At 35.4% G+C, this 26,770-nt stretch overlaps 1 protein-coding gene across 1 annotated transcript in view; it reads right to left on the reverse strand.

Moving 5' to 3' along the window:
• Positions 1-18,591: 18,591 nt before the first annotated feature.
• ATG4C (autophagy related 4C cysteine peptidase) overlaps positions 18,592-26,770 on the reverse strand; it is an 87,739-nt gene continuing 79,560 nt past the window's right edge. The window contains exon 11 of the mRNA XM_081225793.1: positions 18,592-19,740. Coding sequence (XP_081081919.1) covers positions 19,573-19,740 — 168 coding nt within the window. The 3' untranslated portion in view covers positions 18,592-19,572. The remainder of the gene's footprint in view (positions 19,741-26,770) is intronic.

Below are 26,770 nucleotides of genomic sequence, written 5' to 3' on the forward strand. Positions count from 1 at the left end.
AAAAAAGAACAAGCAGCTAATGGTGAGAAACAGAGCAGTTTTTAGTTAATCACTCCTTTAAAGTGATTTTCCTTAATATAATCTATATTTTTCATTTTTATACATTTAAATATGTGTATTTAACACATTAAACACGTTTAAATGTGTGTTTGACAGTCTTTTTTCCCTTTGAAAATCTAGCTGAATCTCAAAACTTAATAGCTAAAATCACACTAGAGAACCTCAACCATGATTAGGGCCATTGGGGTAGCTCCTAATTAAACTGATACACCGGAGGCCACAAACATTATTTGTTCAGTTCATTTATAGCTGAAAGATTACTAGATAATAAGACTGCTTTCTATTGAAATAATATATTACAAAGCAATTAACAGCTAAACTGAAGTGGTAAAAACATTAGGATATATCATCTCATTAAGAAAAGAAACAAATAGTATCGGGGGTGACCTAAACCATAGTTTTGGACTATTTTTGGAGAGTGGCTTTTGTTCTATTCCTTGCATTTAGATTACAACTGAACTACACAACTGATAAAGTTCAAACTCTGAAGCGATCAGCTCTTTGCTTGAGGTACCATTGCGCAAATGAGATACAGAGTGCTAACCAAATCATGACACGGTGGACTAGAAATTTTACATTAATAAACCTCTTCCAGTGGAGAACTAAATAACTTGTACAGTTTTATCTATGGTTATTTGTTTCTCTGAAGATTTATGGTCCTCAGAACAGATATGCATTTTATCTTTCTCTTTGCAGATTTAAGAAAGATGATTTTAAACAGGCTTCTGACTGGCATAATCTGGAATTGCAGATGATCTCAATTTTTAAAAAAATGATAAAAGTGAACCTGCAAGTCAAATGAAAATGACTGCGCGTGTCAGGTGCACAGGGGGAAGAAATCTGCATACAGCTAAAGAAGGCTGATCTTCTATTACCAATACTGATCCCCTCACCCTACCTTGAATCAGCCAGGTGCAGTCTGTACATGCTTAACCAGGAATTAAAACTCTTCATGCTACTGCTGCTTTAATTGATTGATGCTAAAAGTTTAGAAAATAAAACCTAACCAGCTATTACAAAGCGCCTTTAACCAAGCCTTTTCCTTTGAAAGCAGGATCCTCAATTGAAACTGGCAGACCACATTTTTAGGTTTCAAGGAGCTCTGTCATTCTACAAGGAATGTGTCTGCCACTTCACAGGATAGCTTGAGCTGAAAGACATGTACTTTGAATCAGAGAATCAATAGAACACTTAATGGACAATTAGGAGAACAGCTGTAGGACTGTCAGAGACCCATCTGTACACAGCTCAAACAGCAAGCCTGGACAGGGCCTGGAAAACAAAGTACACTGCTCCAGGGCACTGGTCCCAGTACAAAATCTCCCTTTCATTTCTCATTTAATGTTAATATAGTGTTCTTTTTCATTACAAATTTTAACACGTGTAGAAAATTATGGAAATTGCTTAAGCCATTTGTCAACTTATATCATGTGAATTGATCAATAAATTTCAGTACTTTGTTGTTAATGTAGATAAATTTTGGCATTTAATTAAGCTCCAGTGAAAATGTGGCCACTTTTAATTTCAGCAGATGCTGCCGTTTCATTTGTAATACATAACTACAGGGGTAAATACAATCCAATCATGAATTATCACTAAATATTTATAGACAACATCGCAATTCAGAAAACAGACACAAAAGATTTTTACAATGAAACAATTACTATGAGCAAAATCTGAAATAGGTGGTGATGAACTCTAATAAGAGCTGTGAACAGAATCTTAATATAGTAGCTCTGCAAAAGAATTCCATATGTATATTTTTGTCTCATGATCCTGCCTCCATAGATTATTCTCTATTAGGCAGAAATAATTTTAGGTTCTTTTCACAGAATTGTTCCAAGTGTTAAAAGATAGTTTTCTAAGTTTGTGGAAGCTTATGAAAATTCATAAATTAAGATTAAAAACCCATTACTTCTTTTTACTAAATTTATTCAGATACAGTTGGGAACCCTCTCTTAAGAAGGGGAAAATCTTACAATGCTTATTTCACAGACATGATTTGGATTTGGACTACAAGGTTGGTCAAGAGGACACTGGGATGGGAAAAGGAGGCAAGATGCTAGACAATGGGAAAAGAAGAATGAACTTTTTAGGCTTCCTCCATATGGCCTGAGGGGTCCCAATATGAAATCCTGTTCCTGACAGCCAGAAGCCTGAGAGCCTTAACCCTCCATGGCGTAGTCTGACATGATAAACTGCTGTATCTCATTTGAGGGGGAAGAGGCTACCTCTTGGTGATTCTGCTGGTGCCTTCAGGGAAAAGGGGATTTAAAATCACATTGCTGTCTTTACAGTGTAATCCACTCCATAACACCCATTCCCACCATTGTCTACATGCTTCAGTAAGAGGGCCCTTCTGGCAGTGCAATCACTGCCTTTTCAGCAGAAAAGCAGACCTGAGTGCTTGTGCGTAGCGCCTTTGTAAGTATTTTTAAAAATAAAGTTTAGGGAAATCAAAGCTGATCCCTCATTCTTATTCTTCCAGTGTCTCCATGTCAAGTTGGCCATCACTGCCACGTCAGTTTGGCACTTTCTGTTGTTCTGGCAGAGGAGTACCTAGTCAGAGAAGATGATTCTCTAAATTCAGACTCTATTAGAGAAATTAGAATGCAGCAGCCAAAGGGAAAATGGATTTGGTCTTCTTGCTGAACCAAATTACACATCTAAATTCCCAGCCAAAATTTTCCCTCTGGCTCACTCTCACATGTTCATATTTCTTTTTATTACAAAACTTAAATTTCCTGGGACTTGAAATCTTCTTTTTATACCCCTAGAGAATAAAAAGGGGCTGGAAAATTCACCTCAGATCTCATGCAGATAATCAGGGATATTTTTGTAATCTCTGAAATCTAGAATTTCACAACGTCATAATCCTAGCATTTTCCTGAGTTGTGTATGTCTGTGAATTTCTTTGTCTTTAGGGGAAATTGAGGAAAGATATAGGCTATTGCCTGGGCTAAGGAAATACTGGCATTTGTTGGATGTTTGATATGGACATTAAAAAGGTAAGAAAGTTAAGATATAAGATTGGTTGAGAAACAAAAATTGAGATTCTAAAAAATTGAGATGATAATGGATTAAAGATGACCACAAAATTCTTTGCCATTTCTCTCATCAGTAAATGGAGTGTATTTCCTCTACTTGTGAATCTGGGCTGGGCTTTTGAGTTGCTTTTGCTCAACAGAATTTAGCAGAAGTGACACTGTGCAAGATCCCGGCATGAGCATTTTGAAGGCCTGGAAGCTACTGCATTTGTGCTCTCTTAGGAGTTGCCATGCACTAAAATGTTCAGGTTAGACTAGCAAATGATGAGAGGTTACTTGGAGAGTGGTCTTGGAAGATAACACCATCTTGGCTGTTCCAGTCCAAGACATGACTGACTACAGCTTCATCACGAGGAGCAGAAGAACCTTATAGCTGAACTCAATCCACCCACAGAACCACGAGGAAAAACAAATCCTTCTTGGGTTAAGCTGTGACATTTTCAGGTGATATGTTACATGGCAATAGATAAGTGAAACAGATTTTATACTAGAAATCTCCATTCGTTTTCTTCTCACACCTGACCTTCCTTTTGAAGTTTTGCCAACTGGCAGTCATCACCTGTTTTCCTATTCCTCTTGCAGAAGTGACTCAATAACAATAACACAAAAAGCCAAGATATGAATTGGGAGGGAGGGGTAGAATTTTTTTTTAAAAAGGAACTCAGACTGGGACTTCCCTGGTGGCACAGTGGTTAAGGATCTGCCTGCCAGTACAGGGGACACGGGTTCAATCTCTGGCCCGGGAAGATCACACATGCTGCAGAGCAACTAAGCCTGTGCACCACAACTACTGAGCCTGTGTGCCACAACTACTGAAGCCCACGCACCTAGAGCCCTTGCTCCACAAAAAGAGAAGCCACTGCAATGAGAAGCCCATGCACTGCAACAAAAAGTAGCCCCCACTCGCCGCAACTAGAGAAAGCCCACACACAGCAAAGAAGACCCAACACAGCCAAAGATAAATAAATATAATTAATAATAAAAAAAAGAACACAGACTGATTCCCTCTGCTCTTAGTTTTCTATTTTCTCTCTTGATGGTTTCACTCACTATCCCAAGTCTACATCAATGCTCAAATTGGACACCAAAGGAAAGGCAACTTCTGTAACAAGAACTCCATCCCTTTTCAGGACTCTAGTCTTGAAAGTCAACTGAATGACCCAATTTACTTAAATAAGAGTAGACTTTTAAAAAGACATCAGTAGATGTTCTGCTATCTATATTAAAGCTACCAAATATTAACTCTTTAAAATGAATTTTCTCTCAGCTAAAAGAACAAACTGGGGCTTCCCGGGTGGCGCAGTGGTTGAGAGTCCGCCTGCCGATGCAGGAGACACGGGTTCGTGCCCCGGTCCGGGAAGATCCCACATGCCGCGGAGTGGCTGGGCCCGTGAGCCATGGCCGCTGAGCCTGTGCGTCCGGAGCCTGTGCTCCGCAACGGGAGAGGCCACAACAGTGAGAGGCCCGCGTACCACACACACACACAAAAAAAGAACAAACTGAATCCTAATTAGAGCTCTGTCCTACATAGCTGTGTAACTTGGGCAAGTAATTTTATCTTTGGCGGCCTTGGTTTCCTCATCTGTAAAAAGAAGACAATGGACTAGATAATCTTTAAGGTCCCCAAAACTTGGCCACCTTTCTAAGATATATGTCATTTTTCAGGTGATGCCAGCTCACTTGTAATCCCTTATTGCAATCATGTTAGTGTCAACTAAAAAGTCCTTCTCTATCGCCCAAGGCAGGAGTGAATATATCCCTAATCTAATATTCTACCCCTGAATAATTGAGGTGATTGTATAATTAACTTTCTCTCAGAAAGCATAACCCTATTTTTTTTTACTCCATCATTCTATAAGAACAAAGAAGTATGACAATTTGTCTTACAATGCAGTTCTCTAAATGGATACCTGTTCTTCATAAAGTTCATAAGAAGTCAGTACATGTTTTGTTTGTGGAAAAGATCTGAGAGGAACTGAGAGAGGGTAATAGCTTTTGCATGGAAGGTAACAGCTTCAAAACTTACTGATTCTTATGTCATATCTGACACTGAAAATGCTGACACTGAAAATTCTGTTGTATTTCAGGGGGTCTTCATGAAACCTTGCTAACTTCTGGGTTTTGTCAGAAACAGGATATTAATGTGTCATATACATCTAATTAAAAAACAAGCAAAAAAAAAAACTTAGGGCTCTCTACCTCATTGCATTACTGTAGTAAATATTTGGCATGGTAGATATGGTAAAGTTAGTTTTAACTTATAATATCTAGGAAAAGAACAACATGGTCCATTAATTCTATATACAATCCCAAAATTTAGCAGTTTCAACCATTTATGGAGTCAAATAGATCTGGGGTGGAATCCTGAATGAATCATTTACCAGCTGGGTAGCCTTGGGCAATTTGATTAATCTCTCTGAGTCTCAAGTTTCTTCCGTATAAAGCACAGATTTCTGTCTATGGCATAAAAATGAGATAATACGTATAAAGTGCCTAGAATAGTAAGCACTTAGTAAATAGAAGTTACAACTAAATGTGAACTCCATGAGAGCAGAAACCTTGCCTGTTTTGTTCACCTTTCTATCTCAAGTACATAGATAAGTTGTATAAGTAAAGGATTTTTTCTCTGGCCAACAGTTCCAACTTCTTTCCATGGCCTTGTTACATTGTTTATCAAGTAGAAATCATTTCGTTTGAGTTTCATGCCCTGTAACCTCCTCTGCTCATTAAAACAAGGAATGAACCATCTAAAAGATAAAAATCAGAGGGATAAACCCTGCATAGATCACTGATCCCTGGTAAATTAAAAGTTATGAGCATGAACTGAAGACAACCATGGCTCATGTGGAATAGGAGGATCCCTGATCACAAAACAGGTACCTCTGGAAGCTGTACTAACTACCTTTACAAAGGCCACGCCTTAGGTGAGCTTCTGCTTTGGTAAAAGTTTTCTAACAAACAAGCAGACTGGGTTTTAGGGGATTCCTGTGGAGTAGCTGAAATTCAGTCTAGTAGAGGAATAAAATGAAAAGAGGTTCTAGACAATTTTCCCCAAGTCAATCAGTGACCAAATTGAAATTATAACTCACATTGCTTAATTTTCCAATCATTATTCATTATTGACCATACTTATTTGCTTCTTATATTGAGAAACAATCTGCTTAGTGGTATGAAGCAACATTAGAAAACAAGGTATATAACACATGTTCTCAATCTTCCTTCAAGGAATCCTTCCTTCAGGCTGAATTTGCAACATACCAGAAGAAATCTTACAAAGATCGATGATCAAAGCCTGCCCAGGGGTCCTGCTGCCCCAGATGGAGAATCAATTCTGGTTCATTTTCATATGAACCTACTTCTAGTGTGGCAAACAGTAATTGAGGATAAGATTATTCCATCCCAAACTGTACCAGATCTATGCCTAATCGATCATCTCTTATGAAACGAGTCAGTTTACTGGGTCTCTACATATGGCAGACACAAAATACAAAAAGATTCACACTCCAAAACAAAACTACTGAATTCCAATCTTCCTATAATTACAGAGAATTAATATGGCTATAGGTAAAGCTAAAGCCAATGAAGATATAAGACTTAAAAGCAGAAAAGAGAGGGGTATCTGCCAGAGTGGGGGGGTGGGGCGTGTCAAATCATAAATATGGAACCTGGTATTAATTGTTCTAAGTTCTTGATAGCACGTGGTATATGACATGAACTCATCCAAATCACAGTGACTACTTTCCTCTTTCTCCATTCCCACTCCTGTGAGAAGGAAGACAGCAGGCTACAGGAAATAGGAGCATAGAGTTTATAAGAAGCATTACCACAGACAGAACTCGGGCTGAAACTTGGGTGTCTTGTTCTTTGTACTCAGGGTTGAATATACCAAGTTATAGAAGAGCTTTCATTTGATTCTAAATCTTCACTTTCATATCAGCTTGCTTGTAGCTCTTGAGATTTTAAGATTCTAAGAGCTAGTCTATCTAAATGCAAACAACAATAATATAATGGTGTTTCTTTTCTTTACATATTAATATTAAGAAAGCATCCTTCTTTATGTTGCAGAAGTCAGGCAAACCATAATCAAGGTCTTTCTGGACTTGAGGAGGAGTGGACTCCATTCAGAGATTGTGGGTTTGCTTCAATTTCCAGAGTATACCAAATAACTTCAGAGGATCACAGACAGCCTAATGCTAGTTCTTCTTGAGAAGTGGATGTGTACATGTGCATAAAATGTATATTAGAAGTATATTAATGCAATTCTATCTCAACAGATTTAATTCTTAAATGCTACATATACTTGTTTAATCTCCCATTTTAAAAGTAGAAAAGGTTAGATTATAACATCAGGTTAGCTCTCTTTGAAGCAGGTAATAATTAAGTTGATTCACTGTTGCAATTACTGTCAAATCCCCCTTAATTACCAGAGATTTTATAGCAGCTTCATTATATGTCTGCTGTAATGCATTGTGGCCCTAAGGAGAAGTGTTGCAGGAAATTCTGCATAGCATGGATAATTCTAACATGCAGTTACAGCTTCCAGCAAAAGCTCCTGCACTAAATTTATCTTTTTTTGACATTTCTCCCTGTTACCCAAGCAGTTAAATGAGGTAACAATACTAAAATACCGACCTAACTTTGAAAGTTACAATTGATTTCTCCATAGATATTAAAAACAAACAAAAAAATAGATGAAGGGATAAATTAGCCTTCCATAATTCCTGAAGAAGCATTAAATTATGTTTAATAATGAATTTAGATTATGGCATTCAAATAGATGTGAGATCTATATCTAAATCACAGGTATACCTCACGTTTCTACTTCTTATGGATATTTCTTAATATGATAAGCAAGACAACATTATTGCTGAATCCCTAACAGATAATCTTGCAGAGAATTATCAACTACTTTTTATTTATCAATGATTTTTCAACTAATTTCTGGGAAAAGTAATCATTTAAAATAGGTCATTTTTAAGTTTCCATATCACTGCTTGTTTTCACTGGAAAAATCTTTACAAATCAGAGCCTCTAAATTGAGTAAAGTTCGAAACAGATAACTGAATAATGTCTCTCACAGATCTTTTTTTGACCAAGGAATTTACTCCACAGAATATATTAGATATATTAGATTCAGAAAGAGTTGCAGTGTCAATGACACTATTGGCAGCTGTGTTAACAGTTAAGGGCCTGGCTTTGTACAGCAATACAGTTATTAAATTTCTCCAGAGACCATGACTCATTAATCAAATATTCATACATCTCTGTAAATACACACTGAACAGAGAATACCCTCAGAGCTGAGTATCCCAATACAAGTGCTCTTTCATGTAACACTGACAAAATCCTGAGAACATGCGGTCATGTTTTGCATTTCTAATGCACTATGTACTCTTTAATACTCCATTTCCTAAAAACAGAACACAAATGATCTTACTGATGGCAAGTGTTAGAGGGTTACAATTAAAATTATTCCACTATTGCTTCATACCATCTTTTTTTAAAATGAGGACAGTGAATCAATTCTTCTGTTCTTTGTTTACCATCAAACAAGTAATTTTTTCCCAGGCGGATGAAGAAACCCAGGCCATGCTCCTATTAATACAAGAATTTGTATTAGCATGAAAACAACAAATCACTACTTAAACTAGGGAGGCCAAATAACTTAACATATTAGCAGACATGAACTTGCTATATTTTGCAAAGTCCTCAGTCTGTTTTCTACCACTGGGAGTTTTCCCCCTATTGTACAGTAACAAAAGGTCTTTCTCAATTGTGGTCTCTGGAAAATTGGGGTCTGAAGGCCAGGCAAAGAAGAGAGGGCTCAATCTGTCGCCTCATAAGGCTACTAAGATCAGACTCTTCACGTCAGGGTAAGTAGGATGCACTACTTGAAGGGAAGAGAGAAAAGGAGCATCTTACGAAAACTTCCCATCTATTTAGCAGTTTCTCAAACAACGGGAATCTGATTCTCAACGCCAGTAAAACATAAGCAAATCTGTCAAGTGTCTCTCATCTCTTCTTCAACCTCTTCAAACTGCCTGTGTCTTTATTCCCAGTTTTCCAAAATTCTGGCTACATTAGGTCAAAGGCTACCCTTCGACAGCTGGCCCCATTTTCATCCCCATCCAGCCCAGCCTTCCTCCACTCTATGTGCCATTTTCACTAGCGCCTGCTTCTCGGTCCTTTGGAGCCTCTAACTCTCTACCCTCCAGGGAAAACTAGAACAGGCTTTGGAATCAGGAGAGGTTTAAATCCCAGATCTGCAAATTATCAACTGTGCTAACCTGGCAAGTTACTGTATCTGAAATGTCAGTTTCCTCATCTGTAAAAGATGATAAAAATAACTAATATCCCAGGATTTTTGTGTAGATTAAATGAAATAATGTTTTTTATAAAATACTTGGTAAGTACCCAATAAATGGTAGCTGTTGCAATTGTTATCATCATTGCAATCATTAACCCTCTTTCTCTTCACACTGACTCAAACTTTTCTTTCCCTGACGATACTGATTCCCATCTAAACTCAACCAGCAGAGACTCCTCCTTCTATCTGAATCCCTCCCATTTGGGGGGGGCGGGTGGCGGTGAGGGTGGCTCTGCATTCCCGCTTCCAGGTGCTGCTCTGTCATCATCTCACACCCTCTCCTCCTGATGTGCATCCATCTACTTCAACACTAAAAATGCTCCAACTCCGGATTTCAGCCTGAACTTCTGCCTTGCCTATCATCCTCACGACCTTCTGTCATTCCGTTTCTCCCACTTCCCCACTTTAAAGCCTTTGGGAGCCTGGTAAAGTCTATGGGCCCATTCTCAATAAAATATTTTAAAATGTACATGAAAGGCACATGGTTACAAAGGGAATAGTTATGAAAATATTTTAAAATTTGATATATAGTAATATATTGGCTTCTTTATCAACACATTAGTAAGTCCTAGCAGCAAGTCCTACTGTAATTTCAAGGCAGTGTAAATATTTCAAGATAACCGCATTAACCATGGTATGGAAGAATTTATGATTTCTATGAGTTGCAAAGTCCTAGGTACTGCTAATATTACTATACTTTTTTGCCTACATTCTTAGTGGAAGGAAATGCTATGTTTTAGTTAGATGTTAGTGAAAATAAAGATGTAATTTTTTTCACATCCAAGTTCACAGACCCTTGAATTCTACTCATGGATTCATCAGGTTAAGAACCTCTACATTAAATGACTTACTGTTCCTCAGCCCCACCTAAATTCACTAAGTTCATCCATAGACTCTACAGAATTATATCAAAGTAAAACAGACTCTAAGGATAGGCCTTGAGAAATCTTCTTCAATTTTAAATCTTCATGTTTTGTTTTGTTTTGTTTTGTTTTTTGTGGTACGCGGGCCTCTCACTGTTGTGGCCTCCCCCATTGCGGACTACAGGCTCCAGACGCACAGGCTCAGCGGCCATGGCTCATGGGCCCAGCCGCTCCGCGGCATGTGGGATCTTCCTAGACCGGGGCATGAACCCGTGTCCCCTGCATCGGCAGGCGGACTCTCAACCACTGCGCCACCAGGGAAGCCCAAATCTTCATGTTTTAGTGTTAGAACTAAACCCCAGTTCTTCTGACTTCTATACCCTTTGTTTCTTCCTTCATACATCCTTGCTCCTGTGGCTCTCCTCCCAGGCATCTACCTACCTAAGTGTAAATTTCAGCCTGACCCTCAAGATCCTCAGTAATATAGCTTTGACATATGTTTCATTCTTATCATTTATTCTTCTATCCACATCATTGCAGGATGTTTATTATCATCATTCCCTCACTAAATGCCACCAGTGCTCCCTGGTCAGTAGAACAACCAAAAGCAGCCACATGTACCTCAAACGTGCCCTATGGGGATAACCCCCACCCCAACTCCATTTTCATTTAGAAAACATGTCCACGGACCCTGTCTCTGAGTCTTTGTGCTGTTTCCTTATTAGCCCCACTACTTACTTCACCACTGCCTATATACCAGTCTTTTAGGGTTCATCTCAAATGACACCTCCTCCATGAAGACATTCCTAATCTCCATAACCAGATGTGAGCTCTCTTTTGAAACCAAATACAATTTTACTTTATAGAATTTCTATTATAATTCTTCTCTTCCCCTACAAAGTGTGACCATCTTTTGGTATATTTTCCCCACCCTTAAGTAAATTTCTAAGCTTCCTGACAGAAGTGTCACTTTTTTACCTCAAGGTATTCTACAGAGCCTGACAGACACTCAATATTGGAGTGGAATTAAGAAGTTTTAGGGGTTTTGATTTTTTTTCTTTTCTTTTCTAACTCTTGTTCTTCAATGCCAGTTCCAAAAACAAAAAACAAAAAAACCTACTCTTAAAGCCTTTTCAAATATTAAGACAGAGATGAATGAAATCTTGACAACAGTTTTAAAGGCTAACACTTATTGAGTACTCACTATGTGCCAGGCGTTATTTCTAAGTGTTTTTGCATGTTTCCTCACTTAATCCTCACAATAGCCCGATGTGATAGTTACTATTACCCATATTTTATAGATGGATTAAGTTACTTGCTCAAGGCCATGTACATAGCTAGTAAGTGCTGAAGTCACAATTTGAGCAGAGCCAGTCTGACTCTATAGTTTAACCAGTTCATTTATGCCATCTTCACGGTGGAACACTGGAGCTTGACAGGGAAATTAAGTATCTGTTTTTCCCTAAATATAAGGATTCATAATTTTTTCCAAACTAGCAGTATTAAGTGAATATGTAAAGTCTTAGTTTTGAAACACTTGTTCTGGCTGTAATCTAGTGTAATTTGATATGTTCTTTTACAATATGACCATACCTATACGACCTATGTTTTGCATGTTTTATTCCTTTGCAAACAAATCTTTGGTGTTTGGAGCCAACTTCATACTATGTGGAAATTCAATAACACTTTATGTTTTAAAAATAAAGACTGAAAAAAAAAGAAGAAAAATTTTGCAGAAATTGACAAGCTGAAATGAATATGAAAATACAAGGTATTCAGAATTGCCAAAATTATCTTGAAAAAGAACAAAGTTAGAGGACTCACTTCTCAATTTCAAAATTTACTACAAAGCTATAGTAATCAAGATAGCATGGTACTGGATAAAAAACAGGACCTACTGTACAGCACAGAGAACTATATTCAATATCCTGTGATAAACCATAATGGAAAAGAATATGAAAAAGAATGTATAGAGATGTATAACTGAATCACTTTGCTGTACAGCAGAAACTAACACAACACTGTAAATCAACTATACATCATATACATATGGCATGAGGGTAGACATATAGATAAATGGAATAGACTTGAGAGTCCAGAAATAAACTCTTACATTTATGGTCAATTAATTTTCAATAAGAATGCCAAGACCATTCAATGGGGAAAGAATAGTCTTTTCAAGAAATGGTGCTGGGACAACGGGACGTCCACATGCAAAAGAAGGAATTTGGACACCTATATCACACCATATACAAAAATCAATTCAAAATGGATTTAAAAACCTAAATGTAAGAGCTAAAACTATAAAACTCTTAGAAAGAAGTACATAAATCTTTGTGATAGTGGATTAAGCAATGGTTTCTTAAATATGACACCAAAAGCACAAGCAACCAAATAAAAAATAGATAAATTGGACTTTATTGGTGTTTCAAAGGATACCATCAAGAAAGTAAAAAAATTCACAGAATGGGAGAAAATGTTCTTAAATCATGTATATCTGATAAAGGACTTGTATTCAGAATATGCAAAGAACTCTTATAACTCAATACATATAAAGACAAATAAGCAATTTTAAAACGATCAAAGGACTTGAATACACACTTCTCCAAAGAAGATATACAAATGGCCACAAGCATATGAAAAGATGCTAAACATCCTTAGTCACTAAGAAAATGCAAATCAAAACCAGAATAATGTACCATTTTACACACATTGGATGGTTAAAATTAAAGACAATAACAAGGGTTGGTGAGGAAGTAGAAAAATTGGAACCTTCATACATTGTTAATGGAATTGCAAAATGGTGCAGCCACTTTGGAAAACAATTTGGCAGTTCCTTAATTAGCTAAACACAGAGCTACCATATGACCAGCAATTCCATTCCTAGGCATATTCCCAGAAGAAAGGAAAACAAATGTCCAAATAAAATCATATACACAAGTGTTCACAGAAGTGTTATTTGTAATAGCCAAAAAGTAGGAACAACCAAAATATCCATCAACTGATAAATAAACAAAATGTAGTATATCCATCTAATAAAATATTATTCGGCCACAAAAAAGAATGAAGTGCTGATACATGCTACAATGTGGATAAATCTGAAAACATTATGTTAAGTGAAAGGAGTCAGCCACCAAAGGCCACATATTATATGATTCCATGTACATGAAATGTCTGGAATAGGCAAATCCACACAAACAGAAAGTAAATTAGTTAATAGGTACAGGGTTTCTTTTTGGAGTAATGAGAATATTCTGAAATTTGAGAGTGGTGATCACTGTATAACTCTGCAAATATATCTAAAACCAATGAACTGTACACTTGAAAAGGGTGAATTACATCTCAATAAAGTTATTTTTTTAAAAAAAACATGATACCACTTCATGCCCACTAGGATGGCTATAAATCAAAAAGACATTAGACTTTCATATAATCTGATACTCCTAAATGACCTTTAATATTATAAAACTTGGACTTTGGAACATCAGCTGACAGAGAAGCACTATGAGCTCTGAGCTGATGCTGTGTGCCAGCTAATACCACAATCTTTGTGTAGCAGCTTATACAATATTGGATTTTATATTTCATTTCCCCTTATTTTGTAAACATGACAGGAAAATAGAAAAAAGAAAGTGCTAAAACTCACGGTAAGAAATGTAGGTCTCAAATTTCGTATAATTAATATAAAGATAGAAATAATCATCAGCCTCAATGAAATGCTCACTGGACTTTAAGTCAATCAACTGTATGTTTGACTATAAAAGAACAAAAATAAAGAACATCTATGAGATGCTAGTACTATAAGATTATGTCAAGACTATATGATTAAAATAATTTTATAATGTTTTTAATATTTCCATAATATTTTATACTCTCTGGGACAGAACCTTCCTTAAAATATTGTTTGAAAGCATCTATGGCTCAGTTCCTTCACATTCAGCTGTTTTAAGTGTTTACAGGAACATATTATGTACAAAAATAAGAGTCTCTCTCTAGGTCTCTCTCTCTAGACATGGGCTGGTAGCCACAAAACTGGCCAAGCACAGTGAATCAGGTTTAGGAACCAGATAAAAGGCACAGGAAAGACTACATGCAAGTCAGAGAGACAATGTCATTACACAAATCAAAAGTTGAAAGACTGGTAAGTGGTGGCTCTCTCCATCAAATAGAATGCAGTTAAATTTAAAAAATAAGAATCAAAATTCAACCTATTAAACACAAAATAGAAGACAATATAGACAAGTGAAAATACTATGTTGAGGTAGCAGAGGTGTAGGGTGGACTTTTTTCTATATCTAGTTAAAGTAACTTGGAAATAACTTAAATATGTATGTGTGTATCTCTCCATTAAAACTCCCTGGTAACTTACTAGATAGAGTCCTAACTATGGACTCTCCTGACCTGCACCATTATAGGATCATCCAAGTCTCAGGACTCCTTAATTGTCTCCTTAATCCCAGATCTAATTCCCCATCTTAGATTCATTAGCTATAATTTGATACAACTGAATTGATCAGAACAGTGCTGTATAAATAGCAAGTAGCTACAAGGATGCCACATTGTACAACTCCAGGAGTGCCATTCATATTACACTGAAAACAATGCCCCCCTGGAGGTGTGCAACATGGCAGCCACATACCTTTTGGTATCAGTCAGTATTTACTTTCTTCCAATGCCTACATCAAATTTTAAATCATCCCAGGGACTTCCGTGGTGGTCCAGTGGTAAAGAATCCACCTTCCAATGCAGGGGACGCAAGTTCGATCCCTGGTCGGGGAACTAAGATCCCACATGCCGCAGGGCAAATAAGCCTGTGTGCCACAAACTACAGAGACCACGCGTTCCGGAGCTCACAAACCCTGGGGCCCGCACACCACAACTAAAGAGAAGCCTGTGCAGCACAACTAGAGAGAGGCCCACGCACCGCAACAAAAGATCCCACGTGCCACAACTAAGATCCAACGCAGCCCAAAAAAAGGAATAAATTAAATATATATATTTTTAATTTAAATCATCCCAGCCTTCAATCCTTTTAAATTCATACTTTTTACCTGTGTCAGTTTGATATGGTGTATTTGCCTAGACACACTCAAAACTTGCTGTCAGTAATTCTCTCATCCATTTGTTATCAGACTTCTATTGGACTTCTAACTTTCCTTTCTTTACCTTTCCTGCTTATAAAATAACTTCTTTTAAAACCCATGAATTCCCAATTCTTATTATATTGTCTTAGTATAAAATATAAGTATTATATTTATACTTATTAACTTAATTTTCAATAACATTATAAATGAAAGATAATTCTCTGCAGAATTTTTTTGTGATTCATTCTTGAATGACAGCAGTATCTGGACTATTGACTTAAAACAGGGGAAAACTGAGTTTCTAAATTTCTGGAGGAATTGGTTAGAAGGTAGCACAATTAATTTTTCTACCTAATACAAACATGTATTCTCCACTTTTAGCATATTTTTCTTTTTCTTTTTTTTTTAAAGTCTTTATTGAATTTGTTCCAATATTGCTTCTGTTTTTATGTTTTGGTTTTTTGGCCCCGAGGCATGTGGGATCCTAGTTCCCCGACCAGGGATCAAACCCACACCCCCTGCATTGGAAGGCGAAGTCTCAACCACTGGTCCACCAGGGAAGTCCCTAGCATATTTTTCTTATTGTGAGAAAATAAGTGAAACTTTATAGTAGTTGTGAATGTTTTGGGCCATTGCTTGCCACCAATAATGCTGAGGACTTCTGCAATAATGACTCTAAATATAATATTTTCCAAAGTTTATAGGCAAAGACAAAGTCTTTATATAACCATGAAAACCACACAAAAATGCTTCAGATTTCTAAACTGACTTAAGATTCAAACTATAAAATGATAGGAAAAAATAAAAAATAAAAAAAATAAAATGATAGGCAATTTATATTTTAGAATCAATAGGATGTTTCCAATTTTTCCTTGTCGGATGTTTCACCTTTTCAATTAAGTACCTCAAGATATTCAGTCTAAGTACTCAACTGAATATAGTACTATTAAATTGTGGTTGATTGACAATAGTGAGGCTATAATAAATATTACTGGTTAAGTATTTATTCTCCTAAAATTTTTTGAAAGACACTTGCTCTTCTTTTTATAGAAAATAATAATCCATTATCCTTTCTAAGAAATTGTCTCTATCAATATATTCTGGATATCTTCATTTCACTATTATTTTAAATTCTCAATCTCCTCCTCATCTTATGTCTGTTTCAATAGAATTCATATAGTGATTTAATATTTTCAAGTGTTTTTTCATTATCTGTTCTTCCTATTGTGTCCTGTTTTTGGAAAATCCTTTATACTGTTTTTATGATTGTGTATGAAAATATAGTCAAGACTTAGATGTACAATGCAAGCTACTGAAAGTGTCCTGTGATAAACCATGAAAATAAATCTTTCTTCTAGTAGCAAAGAAATTAGCAGAGAAAAGGAAAAAAAAAAGACTCAATTAGTACGATTTGACCAGAAATACAGTGCTTTCTGGCATGGAATAAGAGAAAGTAACAAGAGATCTCTAAAAAATAGAGATTTCTGACCTAAAATTGGACAGACGATACAGATGTCATTTTTGCTATTTTGTTTCCATTCTCCTAAAAATAAGATGACATTAACATATATATTTTTAGATACATTTGCCCTTGGACAATGCTAAATCCTAAGGTTAACAGAATTTTTAATCCTCTAAGGTTGTCTTCTCACTAATACAAATTCAATGGGGTTGGTTTAACGTAAAAACAGAAAAATGGATACCTCTGAGAAATTCTTTTGCATAGACTTACACTATAAAGGATCTTTTCATTCAGTCATTCACCAAATAATGACTCTCTAGATTGCCTGCTGGTGGTTATTACATTGACAAAAGGGGATTCAAAGTGTCAAATTTTATTAAAAAGAGAGAAAAGAAACCTTTGCCACCAAAAAGTCACATCAAAAAATTTTTAAATTCATTTCTGAAATGTTAATGGTAAAATCTAGTATCTTAATATTGATGTCCAAGTGGAGGATCCTCCTATCATAATTCTAATAGAACACCCATCTTAGAATCTTGTCCTTTTTTACTTTCCTTTATTCCAGGCTGAAAGAGATCATCCAATAGCTTTATTGACTGAGTTTACTGACTGTCAGAACTTTAAATGAAATCTGTGTTCAAAACAAAGTCTGAAACCTCTATTCTAAATCTAATGATGTAGTTTTGTTTGCTGTCTTTCCAATAAAAGATTAGCACAACTTCTGGCTGGTCCTTGGCTGAAGCTGATTTTTTTATTATTAATAGGCAAGATAAATCCATCAGCCTATCTCTCAATTTTCATGAATGCATGCATTCATTCATACATATTGTTGAATACTTTTTATATGCATATTATTGTAATAATTTCTGATCCTAACCATTTATTCTCAGTCATGGGGATGATTGCATTGTAAGACCTGTCTTGTCTGTGCAATATTCTGAGTATTTTCAATATAATGCAATGTAAAGGAAGTTTCTCCCTCCTCTCACCTCAACTTTGTCCAGGTGTAATTTTGTCTCATCCCCAAATATGCTGTGAAAATAACAGAATGTTATCCTGTAATTCTAAGCTTGTATATAGTCCTTGTAAGAGAACACTTACAGTCAGTTCTGATTTGTTTGAAGATATGGTGCTCTCATTTGATGTGTTTGTCGTAGAATCCTGTGACTACTGCAGGTGTATAGGAACAACAAATTGCAGTACTTTAGACGAGGGAGCTTCAGTGTATAAAATCAGGCATACCACTGGCTTCTCGTTGTACCTGTACTGCTTTCGCATTCTACGAAAATCAGTACCATACTTAACTTGTCCAGATTTCATTTAGGGTAAAGGAAAATTTTAGATTACTGACTATTTTTTGAATTCAATAAACTACCTTCACCAGGAAATGCCAAACCTGATTTCTCTCATCAGGCATACCAAAGCAATCTATCTGCCCACCCTCTTTCAGTTTTGCATGTAACTCTAAACCTAACAAATAGGCTTCCTGAAGGAAAAAAATCAATGACTTTAAATGATACACAATTTTATGTCTTTATAAGTCACCTTTTCACACTGAAACATGGAAGCCTCATAAAATAAGTTAATACTTGCTTTCAAAGCAACAATATTATTTGCCTTCATTATAAATAAACAGAATTCATTTGAGACAATGATTTTTCAAATGAAAGGATTAAAATAATCTCATTAAAATCAAAACAAAGGCATTTTATGTTCTTACATCTTTATTAAAGTACTTATTTTATAAACCTGGCTCAATAATAACTCATACTTTTATATCACAAATTTGCCTTTAAGTAATACATAATACACTTAAGCCAGATTTACCTTATAGATGGCCTCAGCTTCTAAACACCAGTGCACTGATTTATACAAATAGCAAAAATCACATGGATGAGCATCTACTGATATCTTTCCTGGTACTTATCTTTAGATTTTAAAACTGCATAATAAGTAGAGTTTCCATAAAATTTCATTTTTGAGATAGGAAACAAACAATTTTGCCTTAATCTGTTAGGTTGGATGTAGTTATTATTAATAACATAAGCTTTAAATCAGTGGGGAAAACTAATACTTTACCTTCACCCCTCAGACAAGGCTCAACAGCAAGCAAAATGAGGAGCCATTATAAAATCATATTGCTAAGTATTACCTGAACTCAAAATTCTGCTTATGTAATTGTATCATATCACAGCTAAAAATTACTATTTAATATATCAAGATACATCCAAAAGCATCCTTTGGTTGCATTAGTATCAGGAGGCTTAGGCAGCACTGAAGATTCATTCTCTGCTCTTCTGGTCATTAGTATAAACTGAAGCTTTTGAAACTATTTGGTGATCCTACTTTGGGGCCCAATATCACAAAACCTTCAGGAGAATACTGAACCCAGGTGGAAGAATTTGAAGACTGGAAGACTTGCAGTTAAGGTAGAGTTATCATTAGCAGATCTTAGGGAAACAGGAATGCAGCCAGAATCACTTGATATTTATTAGAAATCAAAATTCAATGAATCATTTCTTTTTCAAAAAAATATCTTTAAAACTTGTATATTTTCAAATGTTCTTTTTTTAAAGAACATATAAAATTAAGGTATTTGTGAAAATAAACCAGTTTCAAGTATACTTGTTTCTCTTCATTTTGCTTCCTTCAAAGGATTTCTTCTCATCAAGCACAAATGTGCTAATCTTTACAGCAAGACAAACTCTTCTGTGCTAAATCTTTTTAATCTTTTCTTTTCATCCTCTGAGAAAAGGTCTCCTTCATTGGTTATAGTAGATGTAAAATCATAGTCTCTGGAATGACCATTTACAAAAGTAAATAAGGGATATTTCTCCTTAGAAGAAATTTTCAGCATCTGTAACAGAAAGAACAGAAGAATCCCTTATTGGATGCAATAGTGCACAGTAGGACCACATGATGAAATCTAATGTTTTAGCCCTGAATTTCTCTTGTTAGCTTCTCTCATTTACATTTATCCAGTGCTACTGCTTTACTGTTCTGGCTAAAAGACAAAAGTTGATCAGCATTGTATAGTTTATTTATCGCTAAATACCTACTTCCCCATTAGGATTAGACCATCAGAAATTAACTATATTATCATTCCTACCCAAAACCCCCAAAAGTAAAGTCTTCTGATCACATTCGTTTGAAGGCTTACTAGTGAGTTAAGATTTATCTTCTATTGGTGGTAAAAGACAATAAAACAAAATGGTATCACTGATTATGGTAAAATACTGTAAATGACTGTTTAGTACCATAACACAGAAAAAAAAATTAAACTAAGTCAAAAGGTGCATTCTAATCTCACTTCTACAACTTAACTTTGATGTGATCTTTGACAAATCACTCTAACTGAGTATCACCTATAAAACTGGGCAAAAGTTATCCAATCTCCTTATCTCAGAGAAATGTTAGGATGACCAAAAGCAATAAAAAGTTATTTTTTAAAATCAAGTTTGGTCTTTTCAAAGATTTCTATATTAAAAAAATATATTTCTGCAATAATCTAGTTAAGATGAAAAACAGTATTTTTATACACAGTAACAATCCACACTTTACATATTACCTTCTAAAGTTACATTACACAATTTAGAAGTAAAATAAGTAATACCTGGAATTTTGTGAGAACACCGACAACCTTTATATAACCTCTGTCAATTTGGCATTCGTTGACAAGCCCACAACCCATTCTAAACCATTTAAATATTTCTGTTAAACAAAGTCTATTAAAAAATTAAAACAATTTTCATTTTAAGGTGAATAAAAATTTTTGAGTGAAGGATGTTTTTATAGAAATAAACATTTCTATAGGTAACCAGGACTTATAAGAAGGATTCTGAAAAGTTTATGTGAGTTACAAAGAATGCTGAAAAAATATCAATAGTACTTATACATCATTAATCATGATCAATTAAATATAATTTAAGGATAATTTTAGCAGTAAAAACTAAATTCTCCCAAATGTTGATATTCAACTGAAGGCTCATCAAATTCTTATATATTACATTTATAGATTCTCTTGGCTAAAATAAATATGTAGCCCTAGGATACAGATACAATGTTAAATTTAAAATATTTCAATGAGACAGTTAATACAAAATCCATTTTCTAACTGAGTGGAAATGAACCATTTAAAAACAATCAAGTACTTAAAAAACCAGATGTGATGAAATATGATTGATCCTATAATTCATATTGTGCTCCTACTTTTTACACTTCTCAAATTTATTTAACTTACATTCTAAAAAAAAACAAGGTAGAGAGAAGGGCAAAAATGTGGAAATGAAAAGTAAGAGACAGAGGGGGCCAGCATCTGATCAATCATCTTTCACCTCTAGCCAATGGCTGGAATACAGTCCAAAATTGTTACCATTTTATATTCATTTAACATCACTTATAAAAGTCCAGTATCTAACAAGCAGGTATCATTGTATCATTTTCAACTCAACACGCAGAGCTAACATTATCATCTCTTCATCCTTTCTTTCAAAATCAAGATGCCTTTCAAATGCTTTTCAAAGCTCTAAGCAACATATCAAGAATTCTTTAGACTTTTTTTAAAGAATAACCATTGATTTGAACTTTTATTAGAAGGGAAAAGTTTAGTTTTCTTTTTTATACTACAAAATAGGATGCATTGTCAAAACATTAAGGTCCCTCCATAATGGATAATATAAAATCTACACACAAAAAATTCCAAATTAGGTTATCTATATGACTTGGGATATTATATCAATTGAGATATTATACAAAATAAAGATAATGAAAGACATTTAATAACTTGGGGAAATATTTAATATTTTGTTGTATTTCCTTCTAGACTTTTTAAAGTACATGTTTAAAATTACTTTAACAAAACTGAAATTAAATTTTATATATAGTGTTTATCCTGTTTTTCCTTTAACATTACATAATAAATACTGAACTACAATCCTGCAGCCTGTGGAATGAAAACCACTTTCACAGAAAGGTAGACAAAATGAAAAGGCAGAGGACTATGTACCAGATGAGGGAATAAGATAAAACCCCAGAAAAACAACTAAATGAAGTGGATAGGGGTAACCTTCCAGAAAAATAATTCAGAATAATGATAGTGAACATGGTCCTAGACCTTGGGAAAAAAATGGAGGCAAAGATTGAGAAGATGCAAGAAATGTTTAACAAAGACCTACAAGAATTAAAGAACAAACAAACAGAGTTGAACAATACAACATCTGAAATAAAAAATACACTAGAAGGAATCAATAGCAGAATAACTGAGGTAGAAGAACGGATAAGTGACCTGGAAGACGGAATGGTGGAATTCACTGCCACAGAACAGAATAAAGAAAAAAGAATGAAAAGAAATGAAGACAGCCTAAGAAACCTCTGGGACAACATTAAATGCACTAACATTCACATTATAGGAGTCCCAGAAGAAGAGAGAGAGAAAGGACCAGAGAAAATATTTGAAGAGATTATAGTCAAAAACTTCCCTAACATGGGAAAGGAAACAGCCACCAAGCCCAGGAAGTGCAGAGAGTTCCAGGCAGGATAAACCCAAGGAGAAACACGCCAAGACACATAGTAATCAAATTGGCAAAAATTAAACACAAAGAGAAATTATCGAAAGCAGCAAGGGAAAAACAACAAATAACATACAAGGGAACTCCCATAAGGTTAACAGTTGATCTTTCAGCAGAAACTGTACAAGCCAGAAGGGAGTGGCATGATATATTTAAAGAGATGAGAGGGAAGAACCTACAACCAAGATTACTCTACCTGGCAAGGATCTCATTCAGATTCTATGGAGAAATCAAAAGCTTTACAGACAAGAAAAAGCTAAGAGAATTCAGCACCACCAAACCAGCTCTACAACAAATGCTAAAGGAACTTCTCTAAGTGGGAAACACAAGAGAGGAAAAGGAACTACAAAAACAAACCCAAAACAATTAAGAAAATGGTAATAGGAACATACATGTCGATAATTACCTTAAATGTGAATGGATTAAATGCTCCAACCAAAAGACACAGGCTTGCTGAATAGATACAAATACAAGACGCATATATATGCTGTTTATAAGAGACCCACTGCAGACCTACGGACACATACAGACTGAAAGTGAGAGGATGAAAAAATTTTCCATGCAAATGGAAATCAAAAGAAAGCTGGAGTAGCAATACTCATATCAGACAAAATAGATTTAAAAATAAAGAATGTTACAAGAGACAAGAAAGGGTACTACGTAATGACCAAGGGATCAATCCAAGAATATATAACAATTATAAATATACATGCACCCAACAAAGGAGCACCTCAATACATAAGGCAAATGCTAACAGCTATAAAAGAGGAAATTGACAGTAACACAGTAATAGTGGGATAATCTAACACCTCACTTACATCAGTGCACAGATCATCCAGACAGAAAATAAGTAAGAAAACACAAGCTTTAAATGACACAACAGACCACACAGATTTAATTGATATTTATAGGACATTCCATCTGAAAACAGCAGATTATACTTTCGTCTCAAGTGCGCACAGAACATTCTCCAGGATAGATCACATCTTGGGTCACAAATCAAGTCTTGGTAAATTTAAGAAAATTGAAATCTATCAAGCATCTTTTCCGACCACAATGCTATGAGAATAGAAATATATTACAGGGAAGAAAACATAAAAGACACAAACACATGGAGGCTAAACAATATATTACTAAATAACCAAGAGATCACTGAAGAAATCAAAGAGGAAGTCAGAAAGTACCTAGAGACAAATGACAATGAAAACACAATGATCCAAAACCTACGGGATGCAGCAAAGGAAGTTCTAAGAGGGAAGTTTACAGCAATAAAATCCTACCTCAGGAAACAAGAAAAATCTCAAATAAACAATCTAAACTTACACCTAAAGGAATCAGAGAGAGAAGAACAAACAAAACCCAAAGTCAGCAGAAGGAAAGAAATCATAAAGTTCAGAGCAGAAATAAATGAAATAGAAACAAACAAAACAATAGCAAAGATCAATAAAACTAAAAGCTGGTTCTTTGAGAAGATAAACAAAATTGATAAATCTTTAGCCAGACTCATCAAGAAGAAGAGGGAGAGGACTCAAATCAATAAAATGAGAAATGAAAAAGGAGAAGTTACAATGGACCCCAAAGAAATAAAAGCATCATAAGAGACTACTACAAGCAACTCTATGCCAATAAAATGGACAACCTGGAAGAAATGGACAAATTCTTAGAAAAGCACAACCTTACCAGACTGAACCAGGAAGAAATAGAAAATATAAAGAGACCAATCACAAGCACTGAAATTGAAACTGTGATTAAAAATCTCCCAACAAACAAAAGCCCAGGACCAGATGGCTTCACAGGCAAATTCTATCAAACATTTAGAGGAGAGCTAACACCTATCTTTCTCAAACTCTTCCAAAATATAGCAGAGGAAGGAACACTCCCAAACTCATTCTACGAGGCCACCATCACCCTGATACCAAAACCAGACAAAGATGTCACAAAAAAAGAAAACTACAGGCCAATATCACTGATGAATATAGATGCAAAAATCCTCAACAAAATTCTAGCAAACAGAATCCAACAGCACATTAAAAGGATCATACACCATGATAGTGGGATTTATCCCAGGAATGCAAGGATTCTTCAGTATATGCAAATTAATCAATGTGATATAGCTGATTCACTTTGTTATACAGCAGAAACTAACACAAAATTGTAAAGCAGTTATACTCCAATAAAGATGTTAAAAAAAATCAATGTGATACACCAATATTAACAAACTAAAGAATAAAAACCATATGATCATCTCAATAAATGCAGAAAAAGCTCTTCACAAAATTCAACACCTATTTATGATTAAAAACTCGCCAGGGAGTGGGCACAGAGGGACCCTACCTCAACATAATAAAGGCCATATATTACAAACCCACAGCAAACACCATTCTCAATGGTGAAAAACTGAAAGCATTTCCTCTAAGATCAGAAACAAGACAAGGATGTCCACTCTCGCCACTATTATTCAGCATAGTTTTGGAAGTCATAGCCATGGCAATCAGAGAAGCAAAAGAAACAAAAGGAATACAAATTGGAAAAGAAGAAATAAAATTGTCATTGTTTGCAGATGACATGATACTATACATAGAGAATCCTAAAGATGCCACCAGAAAACTACTAGAGCTAATCAATGAATTTGGTAAAGTAGCAGGATACAAAATTAATGCACAGAAATCTCTTGCATTCCTATATACTAATGATGAAAAATCTGAAAGTGAAATTAAGAAAACACTCCCATTTACCATTGCAACAAAAAGAATAAAATATCCAGGAATAAACCTACCTAAGGAGACAAAAGACCTGTATGCAGAAAATTATAAGACACTGATGAAAGAAATTAAAGATGATACAAAGAGATGGAGAGATATACCATGTTCTTGGATTAAAAGAATCAACATTGTGAAAATGACTATATGACCCAAAGCAAGCTACAGATTCAATGCAATCCCCATCAAACTACCACTGGCATTTTTCACAGAACAAGAACAAAAAATTGCACAATTTGTATGGAAACACAGAAAACCCCATATAACCAAAGCAATGTTGAGAAAGAAAAACGGAGCTGGTGGAATCAGGCTCCCTGACTTCAGACTATACTACAAAGCTACAGTAATCAAGAGCATATGGTACTGGCACAAAAACAGAAATATAGATCAATGGAACAGGATAGAAAGCTCAGAGATAAACCCATGGACCTATGGTCACCTTATCTTTCATAAAGGAGGCACGAATATACAATGGAGAAAAGAGAGCCTCTTCAATAAGCGGTGCTGGGAAAACTGGACAGCTACATGTAAAAGAATGAAATTAGAACACTTCCTAACACCATACACAAAAATAAACTCAAAATGGATTAAAGACCTAAATATAAGGCCAGACACTATCAACCTCTTAGAGGAAAACATAGGCAGAACACTCTATGACATAAATCACAGCAAGGTCCTTTTTGATCCACCTCCTAGAGAAATGGAAATAAAAACAAAAATAAACAAATGGGACCTAATGAAACTTAGAAGCTTTTGCACAGCAAAGGAAACCATAAATAAGACCAAAAGACAACCCTCAGAATGGGAGAAAATATTTGCAAATGAAGCAACTGACAAAGGATTAATCTCCAAAATTTACAAGCAGCTCATGCAGCTCAATATCAAAAAAAACAAACAACCCAATCCAAAAATGGGCAGAAGACCTAAACAGACATTTCTCCAAAGAAGATATACAGATTGCCAACAAACACATGAAAGAATGCTCAACATCATTAATCGTTAGAGAAATGCAAATCAAAACTACAATGAGATATCATCTCACACCGGTCAGAATGGCCATCATCAAAAAATCTACAAACAATAAATGTTGGAGAGGGTGTGGAGAAAAGGGAACCCTCTGGTACTGTTGGTGGGAATGTAAATTGATACAGCCACTATGGAGAGCAGTATGGGGTTCCTTAAAAAACTACAAATAGAACTAACATACGACCCAGCAATCCCACTACTGGGCATATACCCTGAGAAAACCATAATTCAAAAAGAGTCATGCACCACAATGTTCTTTGCAGCTCTATTTACAACAGCCAGGACATGGAAGCAAACTAAGTGTCCATCAACAGATGAATGGATAAAGAAGATGTGGCACATATATACAATGGAATATTACTCAGCCATATAAAGAAATGAAATTGAGGTATTTGTAGTGAGGTGGATGGACCTAGAGTCTGTCTTATAGAGTGAAGTCAGAAAGAGAAAAACAAATACTGTATGCTAACACATATATATGGAATCTAAAAAAAAAAAAAGGTCATGAAGAACTAGGGGCAAGACAGGAATAAAG

This window comes from Mesoplodon bidens (genome assembly GCF_964165515.1).
Source record: "Mesoplodon bidens genome assembly, chromosome: 2".
Classification (NCBI taxonomy): domain Eukaryota; kingdom Metazoa; phylum Chordata; class Mammalia; order Artiodactyla; family Ziphiidae; genus Mesoplodon; species Mesoplodon bidens.